The sequence below is a fragment of the Hyperoodon ampullatus genome (genome assembly GCF_949752795.1).
Source record: "Hyperoodon ampullatus genome assembly, chromosome: 8".
In the NCBI taxonomy this organism is placed as follows: domain Eukaryota; kingdom Metazoa; phylum Chordata; class Mammalia; order Artiodactyla; family Ziphiidae; genus Hyperoodon; species Hyperoodon ampullatus.
In genome coordinates, this window is record NC_136921.1 from 80577726 (window position 1) to 80602308 (window position 24583).

Below are 24583 nucleotides of genomic sequence, written 5' to 3' on the forward strand. Positions count from 1 at the left end.
AGACAGGAAAGTGAGAAATCGGACCCAGCCGTGCAATGTCTCCACCAGCGACCGTCCGAGAACAGCGTCTATGGTCATGCCTAAGGTACCTCCTTCTGCAAATAACCCTTCAGACACATTAAAAAATGGCTCACTGAGACCTAAATTAAGCTTTTAAGATTTGGTCACTTCGTGGGAAAAGCTGGTTGTGATCTGCAAATGACTATTATCAATTCTCGACTCTCGTTTTGTTATTTTACTCCTTGTAACGGTAAACGCAAAACTTAACTTTCATCTCGGAGACAAATATAGAGCACACAGTCAAATAAATAACACGGAGAAGAGAACATTCCTCTGGGCAGTTACAAACACTCGGGGTGGGGATGCTCGGCGGTCACCATGTCAAAGCCCTCTCTCATGGCCCTGCTCTGACTGTGTCGCTCTGTGTCTCCTCTGGGGTTGGCGTGATCTGCTGGGACGGAGGGGCTGGTGGGGTCCCCCTGCATCCAGGAGGACAGCCACTCGCGCACAGTGACCGCGTGTGCCTCCATCTGGCGCTGCAGGATTTAAATTTTAACTTTATGATATACTAGCAGGGTGACTTTGGGCAGACTACTTAATGACACTGGTCTTAGTGTTTTCTGCTGTAGAACAGAGACGATATTAATTGTATTTTGTATATCTGACACAAAGGTTATGAGAAAATGAATGAGAGAGTGTGGTATATAGTGGACAATCAGTGTTAGATGGGACCTTCTTCTGCTCTTTTTCCCTTTCCTCATGTTATCACTAAAGTAACAATACATGTCTTAGTCTGGGTGTAAGGACCTGCAAGTTCATGAAATGCAGTGTTCATCATGGTATTCATATTCTTTTAGAGAATGAAGGGACCTGGAGAAAGGCAAGCTATCTTATTTTAAATAAGCAAACGATAAATCTTGATAACAGATGATACAAATGCAACCAAACGGGCAGCCGTTTGGTTTTGATTATGGTGAGAAAGATGAAAGGATTCATTTATGCTTTAGATATTGACAGATAAATGTTCGGTATTCCATCCCACCCACCATACCCCATACAGTTTTCTGCACAGCTGGGTCTGCCAAATTAGTGCAGTTTCCAGCTGCAGGAAACCCCTTGGGTAATCTCAGGGCACGTGGAGCTGCTCACCTCACTCCAGGGTACAGCTTAGCCCAGCTATCAGTTCCCCAGCTAAGCTGTAGCTTCTCTGTGCTGATATAAATTTTGCTACAGTGGTGTGGAGACTACCACCAATGGAAGATAATTCAATGTTTGAATAAAAGAGGGCACTCATTAAACCTTAAGATATTGGACATCTAAAATGGATAGAGAGGCAAATTGCCTGATTATTTAATCACCACTTGGATTACATCTTAGACTTGAAAGGAAAAAAAGTATAAAATTAACCTTTTACATTTTTAAGATTCTATCTATACACACATGTACATAGATTAAGGGTTATTCTTGGTGTTAAGTTACAACGACATAGAGGGAGCTAAAGATGTGAAAGAGCTAACTCACTTTGCTAAACCCCCATGTGTAAAGGACTCAGACACACCAGAAAGCTACTCAGGATGCTCCAGCAAAAGCAGACAACAAAGAAAAAAAGAAAGATATGAGAAACTCGAAGTAGGGTGTCTAACACAAAAAAAGAGGTGAAAGGAAGTCCTAGAAAGACAATGGGGCAGCAAACTGAGAAATCACTCTATCAGAAAGGAGCAAGAGGACAAAGGCTCTGAGACTCCTCTCTAGGAAAAATAACAAGATTGGTAGATTATCTTATATGTTCGAGCATTTGGAAAAGGAGTAACAAAAATAATCAAAGTCAAAAGCTAAACTAGGAGAAAATATTTTTAAAAGACACATTTCACAAAGGACTCATTATCTCCAAAATATACAAAGAACACTTCAGACTCAACAATAAGAACACAAACAACTCAATTTAAAAATGGCCAAAGATCCACTGATACCCTAATAGACCCCTCACCAAAGAACAGATCCTTTGAGTAAACAGGTATATGAAAAGATGCTCCAAACCATATGTCACCAGGGAAGTGCAAATGAAAACAACACTGAGATACCACTACACACCTTGAAAGAAAGAAAAAAAAAAAGTACAGCCATTAGACTGGCCAAAATCTAGAACACTGACAACTCCAAATGTTGGTGAGGATGTGGAGCAATACGAACACTCATTCTTTGCTAGTGGAAATATAAATTGGTACAGCTACTTTGGAAGACAGTTTGATGGTTTCTTATAAAACTAAACATACTCTTATCATAGGATCCAGCAATCACATTGCTTGGTGTTTACCCAAAGAATCTGAAAACATACGATCCACACAAAAACCTGCCACACCGATGTTTATAGCAGCTTTCTTCATAATTACCAAAACTCGGAGGCCACCAAGATGGCCTTCAGAAGGTGAATGGGTAAATAAACTCTGGTACATCCAGATGATAGAATATTACTCAGTACTAAAAGGAGATGAGCTATCAAGCCATGAAAAAACAGGAACCTTAAATGCATATTACTAAGTGCAAGAAGCCATTCTGAAAAGGCTACATACTATATGATTTCAACTGTATTTCATTCTGGAAAAGGCAAAACTGTGGAGACAGTAAAAAGATCAGTAGTTACCAGTGGTTAGGGGTGGGGGAGAAGGGATGAATAGAGGAAACACATAGGATTTTTAGGGCAGTGAAAATACACTGTATGATAATATAGTTATGGATACATGTCATTACACATTTGTCCAAACCCACAGAATGTACAATACCAAGAGTGAACTCTAGTGTAAACTATGGACTTTGGGTGATTATGATGGACTAACCTAGATTCATCAACTGTTACCAATGTACTACTCTAGTAGGGGATGTTGATAATGGGGGAGCCTATGCATGTGTGGGGCAGGGCATTTGTGGGAAATCTCCGTACTGCTCTCTCAACTTTGCTGTGAACCTAAAACTGCTTTGAAAAAATTGTCTTTTTTAAAGCTAAACTGAACATCCAACTAAACATGATTAAAAACAAAACCAAAAGCAAGTCTCAATTCTAGAAAAAATGTAACAGAAGGGAAATATAACTAACTTTGAAACTTGTATTAAGTCTTCACATATTATGATACGGAAGAAGAAGAAAAATAATTTGAAAGAGCTAAATCCTCATCTACTATATGACAACAGTGAGAATCCAGAAATAGCAGTTACAAGCACATTACCTAGAAATAAAAATGTAAATGCCAAAAGATACAGCTGAAATAGGAAAGGATTTGGTAGGAGGCAGCTCTATTTCATTAAAAGCAATTTGTAATATTTGATGTTGTAAAAATATGTGAATATTCTTTTGAGAAAAATAAATCCAAATGAAAGCAATACTGGGAAGAGGCAGGATCTTTTAAAATGTCTTACAAAACTTCAAATAAATCATGGCAACATAATGAAGGTTTATTGTAAGGTTCAGATCATTTAAGAAGCAATGCTTTCAGTGTTTTAACATATTTTAATACTGACAGAAATACAGATTGGCTTGTAGCAGTTTGAAAATACTTTTACAAGAATGATTGCTTCTCTTACTCTGAAAAATCCAGACATGCTTAGTTATAAAATTTTTAGAAGGCTTTTCCTTATGTGTGCGAGGTGGGGAGGTTTTCGGGGCTTAAATTCATTTGGCAAAATTATCTTAGTTTGGGTTCTTGGATTCAGGTTTTGCATCCTATTTTGAAAGACATACTTTTCCTTATCTTTATAACGGTAGATTTGTAGTAATAAGCAAGTAGGAAGCAAGTCCCACCAACTATATCTCCAGTCTTCACAGACTGGAGAAAACAAGCTGCATAGCGATTGTTTCTGATCACCAGAACATCTGACCTCTGATCAGGAGGATCGGACACCACATGTGTCTGTTGTACCTGACCAAACTCTTTTCAGCTAAACACAGGCACCTTCCAAATCATACAATCTCGGCAGAGCCTGCGTTTTTGTTAAGAGAGCCTTACATATTAACCTCTTCAACCAGATACATCTGGGAGTTAAGTGCTCTGGCTGGCACACAAAGGCTCCACGTTTCCTGTCACACCACAAGCTATTAGTGACATAAGCAGATCTGCCCACTTCCCTAGCTCCGCATTGGCTGACAGCTCTCTGCCATTTCCTCGCTCCCAGCTCACTTTTCTTCTGAGTCTGTTCTATAGACAGCTGTGGTCCACAGGAACACATACAGCTGTTCAGGAACATTCTTCCTGGGTATCACCCTAAACATCAAAACGGATCCTTTTGTTTTTAAATGCAAGTGCTCAAGGTTTATATTAAAATAAATGTAATTTCAGATGTGAGCTCCAGATGATGGTAGTTGACCCTTGAACAATGCAGGGCTCAGGAGCACTGACACTCAGAGCAGTCGAAAATCCAAGTATAACCTATAGTTGACCCTCCCTATCTGAGTTTCGCATTCGTGGATTCAACCAATTGTGATTGTGTAGTACTGCAGTATTTACTATTGAAAAAAAATTCCCAAATAAATGGACCCGAGCAGTTCAAATGCATGCTGTTCAAGGGTCAATTGTATTTACCATTGGGGTTCTACTTGGGTCGTACCTCTCTTCACATTATTATTATTATTATTATTATTGGCTGTGCCATGCGGCATATTGGGATCCCAGTTCCCTGACCAGGGATCGAACCCGTGCCTCCCTCCCTCCCCACCAACAGTGCAAGCGCAGAGTCCCAACCACTGGACCGGCAGGGAATTCCCCACCTTATTATTATATGCTGTCCCTGTACAATCCTGTTCATATCAGACTCTCCTTAAACTCCAAACTTGCATTTCCAAAACTTCTTTTTCCTCTCTCTGCACCCCAAGGGTTACTCAAAACTGATGTTAAAATTAAAAACTTATTTTTTTTCCAGACCTGCTTCCTTTTTTATCCTGGTTAACAACTTAAAAGAAGCTGGGGTTTTTCCTCGATGTTCCCAAGCATTTAGTAAATGCTTACTGGATGAACAGACTTTTTCATTTTCTCCTTTTGGTGGTGAGTTCTGGACCATCTACAATTCTGGTTGTCCAAGCTGGAAACCTTGGCAACACCCTCCTCTTTTTCCTTTTCTTTTCTGCCAACCTTGCCTTTATACTGTTCCAGTTGTCTTTTGCCTGGATGCTTGCCTCCAGATAGCCTCCTCCCAGGCCTTTAACCCCCATCTATCCTCACCTCTGTGGTGTGAGAAGTCCAAAATGAAGACTCGCTGTGGTTACTGTCCTGCTGAAGAACTTTCAATGTCCCATCAACTAAAGAACAAATCCAACTTTCTTGGCACTACATGTAAAGCTTTCCTTCCATGTTGGTCTCTACCAACCTCTCTACGATCATTTCTTTGTTCACTCTAGCTGAACTTTCAACTCAGAATCACCAACATTCTAGTTACTTCCCTAACACAGAAGCTGTATAGGTGGTGGCGATGAGAGAGCAGAGGTCAGTAGATTAGGAAAGCACCATATTCGGCAGTTTTTCAAAAGAGATAATATGGAGACATGACCATTGTTAAAACTATGATAAAATGTATATTTGAGGAGAAACATAAAAGCAAGATAGAGTTTTTGAGAAAATTCTCAAGGGATGCACTTTTATTTTCTTTGATAGTTCCTCCAACCAGTGGCAGTGTCCTTCTTCTCCAAGTACCTCCTGTTAACGTTAAATCTTTAGGTCATTATACACCTCACACCTCTGGGCCTCACTCATTTCTGCCAACAGTAGCTTCCCACTCTTCCCTCCTCTCCTTTTTTTTTTTTTTGTTTTGCGGTACGCGGGCCTCTCACTGTTGTGGCCTCTCCCGTTGCAGAGCATAGGCTCCGGACGTGCAGGCTCAGCGGCCATGGCTCACGGGCCCAGCTGCTCCGCGGCATGTGGGATCCTCCCTAACCAGGGCACGAACCCGTGTCCCCTGCATCGGCAGGCGGACTCTCAATCACTGCGCCACCAGGGAAGCCCCCTTCTCCTTTTTTGACCCAGCTTATCCCAGTACATTGTTTTAAAAACAGTAGATCGCATACTGTCTTATCTTGAAATATTACCTGCCTGCCCAGGTTGTGCTAAAGGCCCTTCCTGTTTCCATTGCGTTTTGCCATAACTCTATTAAATATTATATTGAGATTAACTGTCTATTCTCCCCATTCACAAACTATAAATATCTGAGGTCATGGACTGTGATTTCCTCATTTGGCAGCCTCAATACCTAGAAGAGTGACTGGCATAAGCCAGACATTTAATAAATGCTTATTAGCTGAAAGAACAGGTGACTCGATTTTTGCTCTTTGGTTGTTAATCTGTACCACAGACCAGTCTGGCTTCTAATCGGAAATAACACACAGGTGGCACATTTCACTAAGGCAGCCATTTATAAAAAATAATTGATGAGCTTCCCTGGTGGCGCAGTGGCTGAAAGTCCGCCTGCCAATGCAGGGGACAAGGGTTCGTGCCCCAGTCCGGGAAGATCCCACATGCCGCGGAGTGGCTGGGCCCGTGAGCCATGGCCACTGAGCCTGTGCGTCCGGAGCCTGTGCTCCACAACGGGAGAGGCCACAACAGTGAGAGGCCCGCGTACCGCAAAAAAAAAAAAAAAAAAAATTGATGATGAGTGGGATGAGTCCTTAACACTGAGCAACCCAGGCTGCTCTTTCAGCTCCACTAACACAGGGACTGGACTGATCTTCTCGGAGAACATATTGTCTTACAGCTGTTTTTTTCTATTTTCATGCAGACTCAAGTCACATGATGGTTCTATTTGTTGCTTCATGTCAGCAATTGGTCTGGGAAAACTTAACACTAGCTCTAGCAGTGCTACAGAACAGAGTCAAATGGTATTTTAGCAAATGAGTGGGCAAATTTTGTTAGCACGGAGGCAACCTTAGGAACATTTTCTTTGCCAGAGAATGTTTTTGTATGAAATTTTTAATGTCCTAAGATCATTTTCATTATCTCATGACTTCAGTCCTCTCCAAGGAGCACCCTATATCATGAATTCCAACTTTTCAAGATCTCCTGGGGGACTTTCACTCCATCTTCTGCCTTGATCTATAACATGTTCCATATCTCCCATGGTAAAAGTGGTATTTTTTAGACTTCTTACTGCCTTAAGCCACTGTTTTGTCCTGAGATTTTCATTCATTGAGGCTCTTAAAAAACAAAAGGGTTTGGGTTTTTTTTTTTTGGTCAAATTCACTTAGATCTTAATTCTGTCTAAGCTACTTTCCACCTATATCATTTGATTGAAATGCCTGAAGGTCACCAGTAACCTCCTGTCACCTCAAGTGGACATCTGTAGTTTACACCACACAAAGTCTACTCCCTCTTCCTGTGGCATCATCATTGCCTTGATTTCCTTTGGGATACCTTTTCCTCTGCTCAGAGTCTATGTGCTTTAGTTGAGCTGATCCCATCCTTAGCTTCAAAGGTAGGCATGTAACATAAACATAAGCAATTCAATACAAGGCATGATCGCCATGGGTCCTCACTAGAGCCAATCAGAACTAATACTGGAAGTGAGGTTTGAGGTAAAATAAAAGAGAAAGCTCTTTCTATTTTTATGGACTTGGACTTGGACTTGAATAGATCCAAAATAGGATATGAAGCCAAAGGATAAAAAAAGAAAAACTATGATTTTGTTGACTGAGCTCCTAAATCCAACCAAACCTAATAACAGAAACAGCCTTGAACTTTATAGCTGTGTGTGTCAATAAATTCTCTCTTGCCTCAACCAGTTATGGTTCTATGGCTGTTGTCATCTGCAACAAAAAAGGCAATAATTTATGCATCATCAAAAAAAAAATCAGTGGCTGGTATTTGCCAGAACTAATCATTCCCTTTTCAAATATGCACTATTCCTTTGTCTTTACCCATTTTTTTCTTCTTTAATCCCCTCTAGTTCCTCTTTATATATACCTATAATTGTGGAATTTCAGGGTTAGAATGAATAAGGGGTATCAAAACTAGTAGGTACTGAGATCCTTGGAAAAGGCACATTTTATATGCATAAATACCTGTTAAAAGTGTAGATACATTTTTTGAAATTATGTTTGGAACACTATACTATTGATTAAAATGCTGTAAAAGAGATGTTATATGAAGGGAGACTAGTTATAAATTTGGACTGCATGCTATCATTTCCATCCTGAATGTAAAGAATTGAATATTAATGAGGCACAGAATGAAGGTTTTCACAGTGATAATGCCTCTGATTGTAGTTTGAAAAAAATGGGAGAAATGTGTTATTGCATTTTGATACTAGCACACTTTCTGGAAAGCAATTAGATTGCCTTGCCACCTCAGTTTTTAGAAAGCAAAAGGTTAGAAAACACAATAAAACTGAGCATTATTTCCAAAAAGAAATGAAAGTCATTGGACTGTGAGATATTTGAAATCATATCAAAAAGAAGAGTTTATGGCCCTATGAGTTATGGAAAAGGAAATTGAATTGTATGTTTTATTTTTAAAACACAACCACTACAAAGATGTTTCCATAGTAACAAGGCCAATACCAGTCGCCATTGCAGACCTTCCTCTTTTCTGATACTGGGTTTAAAGATCTTTTTCAAATACCACTTTAAAAGTCCTATGAAAAAGTACAAGGTTTCTGATCATTCATCTGAACAAAAAAATGAGGAAAAATACACATGGAGTATTGAATTTCTCATGTTTTATGGATTATAAGCATTCGTGGCTGTCATATTTTCAGAGAAAGCCTGCCTGACTAGCTACTATGCCAGCCCCTAAACATGGAATTTGATTAGCCTGATTGTAAATCTGGACAAACAGAAGTTGTTTGCAGTAGTATTCAAACAGAAATAAAAGGCAGCACAGTATTAAAAAACACACTTCCTAAACATTTAAATATTGAAAGAGTTAACTAAATAATCCCTGTTATTAGAAAAATTTCAAAGACTCAGATAAAATATGATTATCAGCACTAGAGGAAGGTTAAAAAGATACAGGTCACATTTTGTTTATAACAGAAATAAATAGCTCTTGGCCATAAAAATCAACTCATTTAGCACCACCAGGAAGTGGCTTCTCCTTCCTCTTTCCTTTGTATCAAGATACACTGCCTATATGACAGTCATTTGTATCATCTTATCTTCCCCACTAAACTGTGCACCCCTCAGAGTAGAGATACTTTCTCTTTGTGTTCACAATAGTATCTCACACACATTTTGCATATAGAAGACACTGAAAAAGATAACTGAAGGATGAATCATGAAAAATAACGATACAACAGTAACTAAAATAACAAAATCTTTGGCCTATTTTTAGAAATGTGTCAGTTAAAATGTGTACTCATGATTTTAATCTCTTCAAACCAAGAGGCTCTAGATCCTTGTTCACAAACTCAAAACCATTAAGTAATAAATCCAGTTGCCTGACCCCTACATCAATTCCTTCAGAATCTCTGCAAGTAGGGCCCTGGCATCAGCATTTTTTTTTTTTTTTTTTTTTTTTTTTTGCAGTACGTGGGCCTCTCACTGTTGTGGCCTCTCCCGTTGCGGAGCACAGGCTCTGGACGCACAGGCTCTGGACGCACAGGCTCAGCGGCCATGGCTCACGGACCCAGCCACTCTGCAGCATGTGGGATCTTCCCAGACCGGGGCATGAACCTGTGTCCCCTGCATCAGCAGACGGAATCTCAACCACTGCGCCACCAGGGAAGCCCTGGCATCAGAATTTTTTAAAGCTACTCAGGTAATTCTAATGTGAAGCCAGAGTTGAAAATCATTGCTTTAAACTGTTCTGCTTGGGCTCAACTAATGGCTTATTTATTTACTTCCAACTTTTAGCTGCTTGCTTTTTTTTCCCTCAATATTCCCTCATAGTACTCTATTTACCAAATCTATAACACTTTTTATTATAACTTGATTTATTCTCTAGGGGATAAAGGCTTCAATTAAAATAGTTCTGGCTTATAAAAGTAAAAATTTTAAGCAAAAATTATTATTGTATTTTGTTCAATACACTTATTAGCCTTTCGTTGCTGTGAATTCAGCTTTTGAAAACCAGAGCCGAATACAGTACCAATATTATAGATGTTAAATGCATCTAGTAGAATTTAATATGTGCTTTTGTGCTTTTAAGCTTACCTTTCCCAGGCCTGTAATGCCTTTTACACCCTTATCTATCTGGAAAAATTCAGATTCCTCTTTCTAAACGTCCAGATCATATTTCTCTTCATCTAGGAAGCCTTCCTTAATTCAGACTATCAAGAACTCTCTTCTTCGGCACTGACACTGCCCCTCATTTATGCTTCTATTTTGCACTCCTAATACTGTATTGTCATTTCTTTTTCTTTTTGTTTTTAAAATAAATCCCTCATCCATAGTTGATCGTGAACAATGTGCAGCAGGTGCTGCACAGCAAAATAGTTAGAAGCCATAGGTACTCAATAAATGTTTACTAGATGAAGGAATAAATGGCCATATTGAAGTGAACCAGGTACATTTCAAAAACACTATCACTATGGACTGAATTGTGCTCCCCACAAAATTCATATGTTGAAGCCCTAACCCAAATTTGTGATGGTATGTGAGGATGAGGACTTTGGGAGATAATTAGGTTTAGAAGAGGTCATGAGGATAGGACACTCTTAATGGGATTAGTGCCTTTATAAGAGGAGACACCAGAGAGCTTGCTGTCTCTCCCTCTGTCTGCCACATGAGGACACAGCAGGAAGGCAGGCATCCGCAAGTCAGGAAGAAATCCCTCACCAGAACCCAACCAAGCTGCCAGCCTCCAGAACTATGAGAAAATAAATATCTGTTGTTCATGTCACCCAGTCTGTAGTACTTTGTTCCAGCAGGCCAAACCGACTAATACAACTATGAACTGGGATCACGTTATTTGAAGAGAACATTAATATAAACATTACAGATATTTATGCTATCTCCTTTTATTGAAATCCTTAAAAAAAGTTTTTTTTTTTAAAGAAAAGACCATATGAAATGTAGTTAGTCTAGATATTTCATACTTCCTTTCAAATAAATTTAAGGCATAATTTTTGGTATTTTCCTGGTCAATTAAGAAGCCTGACATAAGTCATATATAGTGGAAGATTAAGTGATTTTGCAGAACAATGTTCAGTAGGAAAAAAATAAGTTACCTTGGGGCTGGCATTATCAATTGTAGCTATTCACCAGGTTTCTTTTTTTCCTCACAGATAACAACTGAAGACCCAGCATGTTACTTGCACTATGTTAGAGATTGTCTTTTTTATTTTTATTTTTTATTTTTTTTTAAATTTATTTATTTATTTTTGGCTGTGTTGGGTCTTCGTTTCTGTGCTAGGGCTTTCTCTAGTTGTGGCGAGCGGGGGCCACTCTTCATCGCGGTGCGCAGGCCTCTCACTGCCGCGGCCTTCTCTTGTTGAGGAGCACAGGCTTCAGACGCGCAGGCTCAGTAGCCGTGGCGCATGGGCCTAGTTGCTCCGCGGCATGTGGGATCCTCCCAGACCAGGGCTCGAACCCGTGTCCCCTGCATTGGCAGGCAGACTCTCAACCACTGCGCCACCAGGGAAGCCCTAGAGATTGTCTTAAATTAATTTTATTTGTCTTATGTAGGATAAAGAAAATATTTGAGGTGTCATGGAAACTCCATAATGTATTATTTATTAATTTATTCAACAAATAGTTATTGTGCATTGTGGGAACCCAATTTTGTGTTTAAAGCTATTTTAAGCTAGTTTCATTAAGGCATTCTCTTGGGACTGTGGATAAAAACTACCCAGTCCTTATCTGATAAATCTATTCTATAATCAAAGCATAAGAACTGTGTGGTTTAGATCAGTAGACTCTCTACTTTGAATTTCACGGATAAGTAACATTTTTAAAATTTGTGGAACCAATGCCAAGTTCCCAACATTTTATTTGGCCAAATAATAATCTAAAAAACAAATAAATATCATTACCAACTACCACTATTAGTTCACAAATGACAAAGCATTTTAACACAATTAAAGAATATAATCTTAGTAGAGAATAAAGGGTGGCTTTCAAGGTGACTACATTTCATTAAATAGAGAAAAACATCCACTATATTCTTTATTCTTCTCATTTCAACCTAGACTGGTGAAAACTTTGTTAAGAACAAATCCATCTGTGAGATAGATACAGAAATTTCTAACATGTACCATTTCTCCCCCTTCTGCCATCTACCACTTCTCTACTTTGTTCCTATTTCTCACTATTCAAAATCCCTTCCTTATTTTAATTCTTTAGGCAGGCCATTAAAATAATAAGCAAACTCAGTTTAATCTCATCAGCTACTACTTAAATGTAATCATTTTCTCTCATTTTGTCAAATACTGAAGATAAATGATGCTGCTGGTACCATCATAAATTTATGTTTCTGCATTTATATCATATGAACATCTGAATGATGGGTATAAATCAAATATATACCAATGAAGCAACAAAACTTACATGTGTGGACCCAATGAAACTACCCTTGCCATTACAATTCCAAGAATCAGAGTTGTTAAAACTGTAGAAATAAGAGAGATCTGAAAAAGAAAATGTAAAGATATATGGTCAGTTTAGAATAGAGACAATTTTATTGAAAATATTAGGTGATTCACTTTTTACTTGAGTAAACTTATGTACAGTTTTTTAAGTACAATTCTTTAGTAGTTTATTCTTACAGATTGGTATTGATAATCTAAGGCAGGTAAATTTTTATCAGATCATAGTCTTAGTTCTTTTCCCCCCAAATAGAACAAGTACCAAATATGACTATTTCATAAAGGGAAATTATGTTTTCATTTTTCTTCAGGTTTTATTTTAGTGTTGACTTGTGCTTTTTTCTATCTATAATTGCTTCTTGCTTCTGTCGTTATCCTACCCTGCCCCTTCCTACACAACATCCCCCCACCCACTCACACACATTTTCGGATGCCTCTGCTTTTTCCTTGCTGCTTTCTAGCTCTATTAAGTCTAGTTTTCCTCTGTGGTTTTGTCCTTTGGTCTGTGTTTCTAGAGTCTTCTCTGCTACTTCCTCTCTCTTCTGTCACTATTTTAACTGGTTACAATATAAACTGGTCTGTGTGTATATGTGTTCTTTGCACTCTTAACATTAAATCTGTGTTCTACTCTTAATTTTTTAAATGGATAAGCATAATTTAGAAATTTTTGTCTGATAATATAAAATTGCTTTTATTTCATTTGATTGTCATTAATCTTGTTTCCTGGGTTGTTAGTTTTTAACGAGAGAGAAGGTTCTATTATAAGTCCTCTGATCCACTCAGATATTGGAAAAGAATCCGGTCACATAGCTAGAGAGTGGCCAACAGGGAACTCAGATGCTTAGCCTGACTCCAGATCAGTGTTTCTAACTACTCTGCTTTGCTCATGGGAGATTTATTTAAATACATCAATATGACATTTTTAAGGGACACTTAGGGTCAAAATGTTCAAGTATTAGTAATATGATAGAATATTAGTTTTCTTTTCATAAATGCCTTGCCTTTTGCTCTCAGAAGAAAGCATTTATGTCTACATTGAGCATGTGGAATGGAAAACAGTTCAGACATTTCAGAAAATTCACCAAAAAGTCCCTTATAATACACTTTAGTTTATTTCTGGATGCCTGCTATGGAAGGAAGGAGCATGGTCAGAAAACTCTGGAATATCATCCCCATTCTCAGCTCTACCTGGAAGAAGGGGCTTCATCACTGTGGATACACACGAAACATCACAGTGAAAAGTAAAATTAATTAACTGTTGGATTTTTCAAAATAGAATGTAAAAACAGATGAATAACTTAAAAAAAATTTTTTTTCATCAGAATGCTTGGCATAATGAGGATGCAACACCAATAATATTCTGGGTAAAATACAAACACTTCATGAGAGTAAGGAAATAAAATGCAGCCAGATAAAGGCTAATGCATGCAGATAAGCATATGTGGTGAGTTGAATACGTACTTGGTTGGTTTCATTAGAAATAAATCACCATTTCTCTTTAGCAATAAGAATCATAAATATTGGCCAAATTCTCAACAATTAATCAAATATTGACATTTAAATTCACTGGAAAAAAAATGGGCACAATAGATGTTGTAACTTACAAAAACATTTTAAGCCAATGAAGTGATTCATTCTTACTTCATTAAAGTTAATGTAATTTTAAATTGTTTAAATGACTATCTACAAAGAATGATAGAAAATAGACTAGATTTTTCAGTAAATAGACTTGGTTTAAATAGAGTTCTTTATATTTTCTAAAATTAAAGTGTGCTGTCCGTGTCAGAGTATCTACCTTAAAAAAAGAAAAGAAAGGACCTATTTATTTCATAGTCATCAAGTATTTAACCATCAGTTCCCCCAAATAAGATAAAATATCAAACATAGTTTACCCCAATACAATTATAAGTAAACTAAAAGAAACTAAAGATGAATACTGTAATCAAGAACTTGGCCATAGAGATAGTAGTTTGACAAAATTAATGCAGGTAACAAAGTGCATTTCTTTGCCTATTTAAAATGTAAAAATTACCTTTCCAAGTTTCGCTATATCTCGATACAAGGACAAAGGCAGAGTAAAGGCAACAGTGGAAAGCACAATAATGAAATGGTGACCAATAAGCAAGTTTTCAGGATCAACTAAAACACAATAAATATTATAAAGTGTTTATGAGTAACACCAGTGACACAAGTAGTCAAATATTTAATTTGAAAAATGACTTAATTAATACAAAGCGCTACATAAATGACAATTTTGAATAAATAAATTCCATAGAACCATGTAAAAACAGAAATAATTCACAAAAAATGTAAATACAAAATAACTTAAGGATGAACCTATAATTCAAATTATAATATTTTGCATTCATATTATTTTAGTAGCCTCTGCATCAGTTTTCCTGCTTCTTCCTTCCTTTGTCCCCTTAGTGTATATATATATATATATATATATATATATATATATATATATTTTTTTTTTTTTTTTTTTTTTTTTTTTTTGCCATACGTGGGCCTCTCACTGTTGTGGCCTCTCCTGTTGCGGAGCACAGGCTCTGGACGCGCATGCTTAGCGGCCATGGCTCACGGGCCCAGCCGCCCCGTGGCATGTGGGATCTTCCCGGACTGGGGCACGAACCCGTGTCCCCTGCATCAGCAGGCGGACTCTCAACAACTGCCCCACCAGGGAAGCCCCCTTGGTGTATATTTTTAACCTAGAAACTACAGAGATCCTTTCCAAAGGCTAAAGACATTATGTCACTCCTTGTCCTAAACCCTCTAATGGCAAAACCCTTCATTCATAAAGTAAGCAACATGGGGACATGGTATGTTCTGTGGCTTTTTTCCCCTAACTTCTGTATTCCAGAGAGACTTGATCAGTACAACTTAAAATTTCAAACCTCAAGGTTTTGATAAAAATATTCACTATATTTCTACCCTTCTATTGAGAAAGAAGTGATTTCCCTGAAGGAAAACAGACAAAGCAACTTTTTGGATAGGGAAGATGTCATAGGGAAGCTGCTGAAACCTGGTATTCACTGCAGACTCTTGGCTATCAAAACAAGGAAATAATAGAGAGTGTGTGTGTGTGTGTGTGTGTGTGTGTGTGTGTGTTTGTGTGTGTGTGATCAAATACAAACAAAATTTGTAAACATAAAACATACTTACAAGGATTTATATCTATCTATCTATCTATATATATATATATTTAAAGCTGTGCTAATCACAGTATTCACTTTAGGAGCTATGTATCTATTCCAATGAAGACACTATTGTTTAAATTTTTAGCTCATATTGAATTCCTTCAGAGATCATATGATTATACTTTTGAAATGTCCTCAGTGGTACCAAGTCTTTGTGCATTAATTTCCGCAAAATCTAAAATCTGTAGAAGCCAAGTCTGTCAAATAAGTAAGTGAATGAGGTAAAAAAAAAAACCAAAAACAAAAAAGAGAGCTATTACTCTGAAAAGTAAGACTAGTTTTCTTATATGGCTAATAAACTAACGTACAAGGAAGTTCCAAAGTGGGAATTTCAAAATGGCATAAGTTATACACACACACGTATATACCAGAATGGAAATATTAATCGTGGGTTTTTGTTTAACTCAGTCATAACTAAACAATCATCATAACGTTGTGAGTCAAACCAATAAAACAGGAAAGTCAAGTTCCAAAACCCTTGAACTCAACTATTTACATATTTTTGGTGAACATAATATGAATTAAATTATTTGTATATCTGGTCTATTTACCCTTTCAAATTGTTTGCTCTACTAATATAGTGTTATCTTATTTATACGGATGTCTGAAGTTACATGTATCCTTAAAATTCTGGAAGTATAGATTGAAAAGGAAAGAGAAAAGGAAAGAAGGGAGCAAGTGTTGGTAGGATTATGCCTACTTGGTTGTCCCAAGAGAAAGAGACTATGCTATGTTTTCTAACATTTTCCTCATACATATGTATTACTTCTTAAATAAGAAAAAAGAAAGAATTTTTTCTAAATTAATAATGCTCCTTTGAAAAACTGAAAAAATAGCAAAGGAAACAAAAAATTCCCATGAATCTCACAATTAAAAGATAAACACAGTTTATATGTGAATATATGTTTTTTATTTTTTCCTTATTTATGGAAATAGAAAATTTACATAATTTAGATCATATTGTATATATAGTATTATATTCTTCTCATTTTCCTTAACATTCTATCCACTCACCTAATCTCAGTTTATGAAAACAGGATTTGGAGGTTGGGGGCTACGACAGCACCTACAGATAATAGCTAACAGTGCTGGGTACACCTCCTATATGCTAGGCACTGTCTGCGTTGTCTCTCGTTTCACACCATAATTCTATGAAGCAGGTGATACTCTAATTCATAATTTAGAGATGAGGGGCTAGAACTCAGCGAGGGCATTAACCTTCTCAAGGTCACACAGCTAGCAAGTAGTGGGTCAGTGATTTGATGCTCAAATCTCCCTGGTTTCAGTTTCCACTAAACCCTGTGAGAGGAATAGGCACAATTTCCAGTTTTACGTTTTATTTTGTTGGCATGTTTCTAGGATGGGTGATCCACACACTAAGAGAAAAGGGGTTTTTGTATCAATTTGAAGGATAATAACAACTATAAAGTTAGGTGACTATGAAATGGGGATTATGTGGCTTGGACGAGGAACTCTTCAAAGCAAAAAGACTCACGATCTCTGAATTATTCAAATAGCCATGATATGGTGAAAGGATGAACAGGGAGTGGCGTTGTGGCACATGCTGAAAAGGTCTGCTTAAAATGTTCACAGCGGCTTTTTCAGAATCAAGCCAAACAGGCAACAACCCGAATGTCCCTCAACTGGATGATAGATAAAATGTTTATATCCATATAATGAAATAATCCTCAGCAATTAAAAAAAAGAACACGTTACTAATAAACCCCAAAACATGGAGAATCTCAAATGTACTATACTAAGTGAAAGAGGCCAGACCCAAAAGGCTAGCTCCTATAAGATGCCATTTATTTGACATTCTGGGAAAAGCAAAAGTAGGAAGAGAAATCAGATCAGTGGTTCTCTAAGGCTGGAGATGAGAGAAAGTTTGACTACAAAGGGGAATGAGAAAAATCTGGGGGGATAATGGAATGGTTCTGTATTTTGATTGTGGCTGTGGTTATATGACTATATGCATGTGTCAAAACTCATAGGACTATACATTTAAAAGGGTTAATTTTACTATATTAAATTATACCTTAATACAAATAATGGGGACAAAGATTAGCTTGCTTATTTAAGAAATGATGTAGCATAAACACTACATGAAAACATGATACTACAGAGTTAGTGATACACAAGGTATTTAAAATATAAAGTATTTTAATTATATAAATAATAATTTTTAAACAGCTAAATTAGAACTAAACTATATATAAAAGGAGATTAATACTTTAGGATCAGATTGGATCATGAATATTACTGGATATTTGAAGTCATCCAATTCCTCCACTTGCAAATATTTTATTTTTAAATTATTATGAATCACATTAACTATGAAAAACTATATAAAATAAATATACTGACTTACCTCCAGGGATTCTTTGGAAAACTTTGCTCAAAGTATCTCCAGTTATTATGTTGTAACTTATCATAGCTAAACACATAATTAAAACAATACAGTCACCAACAAGACATCACATATTTCATCTTGAATATTTTGAAAGTAATCAGTTATCACTTCCCAAATACTGGCATAGTCTACTTTTAAATATATATTGTGATTACAAATACGTACAACTTTAAAAATAACTAGACAGCAGATTTGTGGGAGAATATCAGTTTGTATTACAAAAAGATTTTCACTTCACAAATTGATTCTTTCCAGAACATCTTTAAATAATAGTGAGTTTTGGTAGTCATTTAAAACGCAATTTGTTTTGTTATTAAAGTTCAGTTTCCAAATACTCTTTAGGAACACATATTTTGCTAAAGTGAGGAACAATAATAGAAAACTGTCAAGGCTCCAAAATATCACCTCATTTGAAAAAGTAAGATTTTGGAGAAATATATTCTTAGCTTTCTGTAGAGACATAAGAAACTAGTTTGAATAATAGCTTCTGTATTACTTATTTTGAAAATGAAGTCAATTTGGCCACTGATGAACGTTAACATTTTGCTTATTTAAGAAGTGCTGGGTGCAAACGTTAAATAGCATGTTGGCCTTGGACATGACTTCCACAAATCCTTAGGTTTTCAAAAAAAGTTTAGCCTTAGAAGAAATCTATCATTCTATTTTTCATCAAACTAGGGAATCACAAGCATTAACTCAGAATCACGCTCACTTTATTTCAATGAAATACTCAGAAAACTGACCAAAAGGAACAGAAAACAAGGGAAAAATGGCTAAAGATAAACACTTAATGTGGAAAATATTTCAACTACTGGTATTCTTTAATGAGTATTAAAACTATTTTATTCAGAAATGGCCGTTTATGAAAATATTTACAATATTCAATTTCACATTCATCCTTACCTATGAAAGGATACAAAAATTGTAGAACAGAGAGTAGGAGATATCCTGGAAAGCCAAAAGTTTTATTGACCAAAGACTGGTAAGTGTCTGTCCCAGAGAGGGCCCCTCCTTTTATCAATAAAACAAGGGAAAAGTCTGTGGTAAAAATAACCATTAAACAAATGTCAGATTACATTTAATACAATTTTTTTTTTTAGTGTTTTAACTTAAAGAAAAAAAAGAACTTTAAAGAAGAGTTTAATGCTACAGTAAATTAGCATGGCAAGTCTTACTTTCTTTTCATAAAACTGTACTGTTTCCAGTTATATATTTTTCAATCGAGATGCAAATAGACTTCATATATCCATGCAATGAACTGGACAGATGAGGGTATGCAGACTAGAGTTAAAGCTTCAATTTTCCATTTTACTTTCTTAACCTAACCAGTGTGATGACTATTAACAGGATGTGGCTCAATTGTCCAAGCAACAGAATGTAGGTAATCCAATATCTCATAGGCATTCAACATGTGAAGACTGAGAATAAAACGTGCTGGAAGCATTCAGAACAAAAAACAGATTTAGGAAAATCAGATCATTTGTTTTATAACAAAGTACAACTAGTAACTTTATAGTTATTATGGTTTACTTTACTGTATTATTATTATAGTTAAGAGAGCACTCTAAGAATTTTTTTTGTGAAATTTACATTTTAGAGATTTAAGTTCCACTTTTTTTTAAAAAAAACAGAGATGGCCAATTTTCTTTTTGTTTACTTATTTATTTATTTGGCCACATCGCGTGGCTTGTGGGATCTTAGTACCCTGACCAGGGATTGAACCATGCCCTTGGCAGTAAGAGCTCGGAGTCCTAACCACTGGAATGCCAGAGAATTCCTAAGTTCCACTTTTAGTGTTGAAATTGAAGACAAAAATATACAGGAAATATATAATTAAAAGTCTCTTTCATTTAACCCAATGTTTTTTGAACACCTAGTGAATGACACTGCAGTTGTATTGGGTACACAGCTACACAGAGGGTGTGACTCTTGCTTTTTCTTTTTTCTTGCTCATGCTTCCATCACAGTTGAATTTTTTATCTAGTTATTTGGAAATGTACTAGAATACAAAGAAGAAAATACAAATCATTGCAATGTTGTTTCCACCTTGATTCCCCACCCCCAGTTCATTGAAACTTCTTTTAACAAGTTCATCAATGAGCTCCAAGTTGATAAATCCAATTGATACCTCCTAAATATTAATCATATTTGCTTTTTCAGTAGCATTTTGTCCCTGTTTACCATTCCCTTGTTTCTCAACCATCCTCCCTTGGCCTTTCTGACATCACTTTCTCTTGGATTTCCTCTTATCTTTTGGGCCATTTCGTTTTTCACGTTTCTTTAACTCTCTTCAAACCCTGGATTCTTGGGCTTTTCCCTTACTCTTCAAGATGTCCTAATGTGATCCTATTCATGGTCATGCTTTCAATTTTCATAAAGATATTAGTAACTCCCAAATTTGTACCTCCAGCCCAGATTCTTCCAAAACTCCAGATTTCTACATCTAGCTGTCTAATAAACATTTTACCTTGAAGACCTCATAGGCATCTTGATTTTAGATGTCCAAATTATAATTTATATATTTGTTCTGGAACCTGCTTCTGCATTCGTATTTCTCCAAACTGTGAATAATATCAAGAGAAACTTGAGAATCACACTAGACTTCTCATTATCCATCACCTTCTATTTTCCTTTGGTCACTAAGTCCATTAACTACTGCATCATATATTATTCAACTATATCTCCTCACCTCTAGTCTCTAACCTGTTTTATTCTAGGGCTTAGGACTTTATCATTTCTTGCTCAGATTACTGCAAAAACTCCTATTAGTTCTCTCATCCACCATCCCCTCCCAACTAAGACTTTCTTGACCTCCCCCCTCTACCAGATGATCTGACCACAGCATAAATCTGACCGTGTTTTCTGCTTAAAATCCTCCAGGGGAATCCTTTGATGCCTTTGGATAAAAAAACAACACTTTTTCATAATTTTTTTTCAGAAAAAAACTGTTTATTAGCTGTGGGATCTGGGATGAAGGACTCTGAGTTTCATCTGTAAAGTAAGGCAATACCCCAACCTTGAAAAGTCTATGAGGATGATGATGTTTAAATGCCTACCACAATGCCTGGCATGCTATGGAGGCTAAATGAATGAGAACTCATGCTATTTTTAGTTATCTTCTATAGGCTGCGTGTTGTGGTGGGAAAACATTGTATTTGGAGTCTGATGATAATGATGGTAACGATGATAACAACCACAAAAACACTAGCAAATACTTCACACCACTTTGTCTGTCAGACCTTTTTCTAAATGCTTTATGTATATTAACGTGTTTAATCAACACAACAGCTCTAAGTAGGTGCCATTATGATCCTCCATTTGATGGATGAGAAAAGTGAGGTGCAGAATCTTAAGTAAATGGCTAAATTTCACAGAGTAAAGGAGAGACAGGACTCAGACCCTGGTAGTCTAGCCCCAGAATCCATGCATTTAACCAAAATCTCAACTCTGTTGCCAGTAACTGCAGACCTTGGGCAAATCATGTTAACCTACTGGTCTCAATTTCCTCCTCCATAAAAAGTAGAACATGAATACCTACTTTATGGAGTCAGAAGGATTAAGTATAGTGGCTGCATTATGCTTAGCAACTAGCCAGTCTTCAGGAAATGGTAATGATTATCATTACATGGGAGCCTTCATAAATGTCTCTGCAAACCTCTCTAACTTCACCTCTTTCCACTTACCAACATCAACCCTATACTTTAGCCAGGCTGAATCACTTACATAGTTCTCTTTTGCACTTCCACATTACCATCTGCTTAGAGTACCCTTCCATTTTCTTTGCTCACTCACATTTTTTCATAAACAGTCAGTGAAGCTGTCTTTTCCTCCCCAAAACATGTCTGCTCCTTTAAGGCTGGGTTAAATGCCAGTATCCCTATTGTCATGCACATATTTGTATTATGGTATTTTTCATGAAGTATTATAATTATGTGTGTTTTTTTCTGCCTAACATACTACATTGTGAGCTTCATGTGGGCAGGAATAATGCTATAATTGCTATAGCTATCATTGCTATCATTGTTATAATGGCAGCAGTGTCAGTAAATATCTGTTGAATGAATCAGTGATCAATAAAGCAGGATTGCTAGGTGTCTATATATCTGATTCAAATGTAATGCGATAAATGACTTAATAAATATATTTTAAAATATTCTGCAAGCACAAATGATATAGTAATTCATCCTACATCCTTTGTTTAAAACTAGGAAAAGCTTCACAAAAGAGTTGAGTAGTGCCTTGAAGGATAAACAGGATTTCACCAGGTAGAGAAGAAAAAAAAAATGTCAAGCAGGGGAACTATCCATGGGAAGTCAGTGTGAAGGTATATTCTATATGTGGGTAATGGAGTAGTCCAGAATGGCTAAAACATAAGTCCCAAGCAGGGCAGTGTCAGTGACAGGGTGAAAGAGAGGTCATATTAGTGGGAGATAAGACCAGAAATGCAGACTGTGGCCGAACCATGAAAGAATTTAAATGCAATATTTTTTTTTCTGTTGTCATTATAGAGTCTTGGAACGTTTTGACTGGGGGAATATCAGATCAGGCTGAGGTTTCATAAAGATAACTTTTGCAGTAATATGGAGGACGGATCAGAAAGCAAAAGACAGATGCTAAAGTCAGGAAAACTAAATAGCAACTTATTGGCCAAGGAAGAGAATCAGTGAGGACTGGAGTAACAGGGGGTAACCAATTTCACAGATGTTGTAAAGTTTTGGTGAAGAACTGTATGCTTGGGATGAGACTGCTGAATTGTACAACAGTTAAAAATGTACTGCTTAAAAGTAACAATTTGCTAAGAATTTAGTCAATAACAAATGCTATACGGGCTATAGATAAAGCTCTCAAAAGTTTTAGGAATCTCAAATATCACTATAACATTTTGATCTCCCTTTAAATGTACTGTATGCAAATTTTAGATAATCCATGAATGAGTGTACGTTATTTAACAGGAAAATTTTCTTTTACATCATTATGTATACTTGGACAATAAAAATTATTTTACTCTAATCAACAAATATGAGAACCTTAAAGTAAATTAAAATAAAATCATTTGTTGTAAATATTTACAATTCTTTCTTGTTCTCCAACATTTCACAAACATGAAAACAGAACTTAGAAACACTACTTGTTGAACTGGACATAACTCATTAAAAAGACAAAGGCCTTAAAAAGACAAAAGAATAATTGTAGAGACAAACAACTGTATAATTACAGTGTCAATTTAAAGAACAGTTCAATATTATAACCCTACTTATAGATTTTGCTCTTAAAATCCTAATTAAGGTACAAAATGAATCACAGTCTATAATTATTTTTTGTGTCTATGTGGTCATCCTTAATTTATCAAAATTATTTAAGAATTTTCATCATGCAGCCAAATTACTGAGTAACTAATTTCTGCTGATTAGTTGCAACATATGACTTTGCAAAGGACTGCTCACAGACATTGCTGTAGGTTTACGTATAGCAAGAGAGAATTATTCACATTATGATCTATGTATGTATAACGTGACTTGGCTTTAAGAAACTATTCATTCTCCTCAATTATTGATTGAATCCTTAGGTGATATATATTTTTAAATGCTTTCTGTCTACTGGTTTACAATGTGTGTACATGTTCATAACTCACCTAAACAAGCCATGGTTATTATGCCTGGAAGGAAATTAATTATTTGTCAGTACTGATTGACTGGAAGACAGGAAATTAAAAACGACAAGGGTAAGTCCTTGAATAGGGTTTTTGAGTGTGATAAATGTGCTCATAAATAAAATACACTTTTTAAACACCAACAACTCTGAATAAGCACAAAGTCACAGATTCCACATTACTAAATTATGGGTCTTAAGCTACAAATTAAGAGCTGTAGAAGCTAAAAGCATCTTAGGTTTAGGGAGTGGTGGGTGTTGAGAAGAAAGCAGGGAGGAAGGGAGTTGAGGGCCTCTGCAGCTCTGACTCTGATATCTGCTGCATGCTTTACTTTCTTCCTCAGCCTGAGGAAAAACAGCTGAGTTACAGGCTGGTTTTGGAAGCCTGAGATTTTATGAGGGATGGCATCTTAGTCAGAGTCTCTAGAAGTAGAGCTGAGACAGAGATTCTTGGGCAAGAGATTTGAGCGAGTGCTCTTAGGAGACAGGGAGTGAAAAGATAGGGCAGGGGAACAGCTCACGAGGACTCGATCTCGGGGGAGAGCAGCTGCAGCCCAAGCCCTGCAGTGGTGGCGCTCTGGAGCTCCAACTGCCCCGCACATTGGTCCCTCCCGGAGGCAAGGAGGACAGCTCTGGGGTTCCCGTTAGTCAGTCTTTGGGGAAAAGGTGGCTGGGGTTCATAACCTCATAGGAAGGTGATACTGTTAAGGCCCAGGTCGCCACTCTGGAGCAGGGGACAGCTGAGGTGTTTTGTACTACCTGGTAAAGGGCATCTGGGTGATCACACATAGCAGCCCCCTAGCAGCAACCACTGCAGTGGGTGTCTGTT

General features: G+C 36.8%; 1 protein-coding gene across 1 annotated transcript in view; it reads right to left on the reverse strand.

The window, feature by feature from the left end:
- Positions 1–24583, reverse strand: part of SLC38A11 (solute carrier family 38 member 11) — a gene marked incomplete at both ends in the record, with an annotated part of 51575 nt that overhangs the window by 23820 nt on the left and 3172 nt on the right. Inside the window, 4 exons of the mRNA XM_079710502.1 lie at positions 12458–12537; positions 14528–14634; positions 18064–18129; positions 19009–19143. Of these exons, the coding sequence (XP_079566628.1) occupies positions 12458–12537; positions 14528–14634; positions 18064–18129; positions 19009–19143 (388 nt within the window). The remainder of the gene's footprint in view (positions 1–12457; positions 12538–14527; positions 14635–18063; positions 18130–19008; positions 19144–24583) is intronic.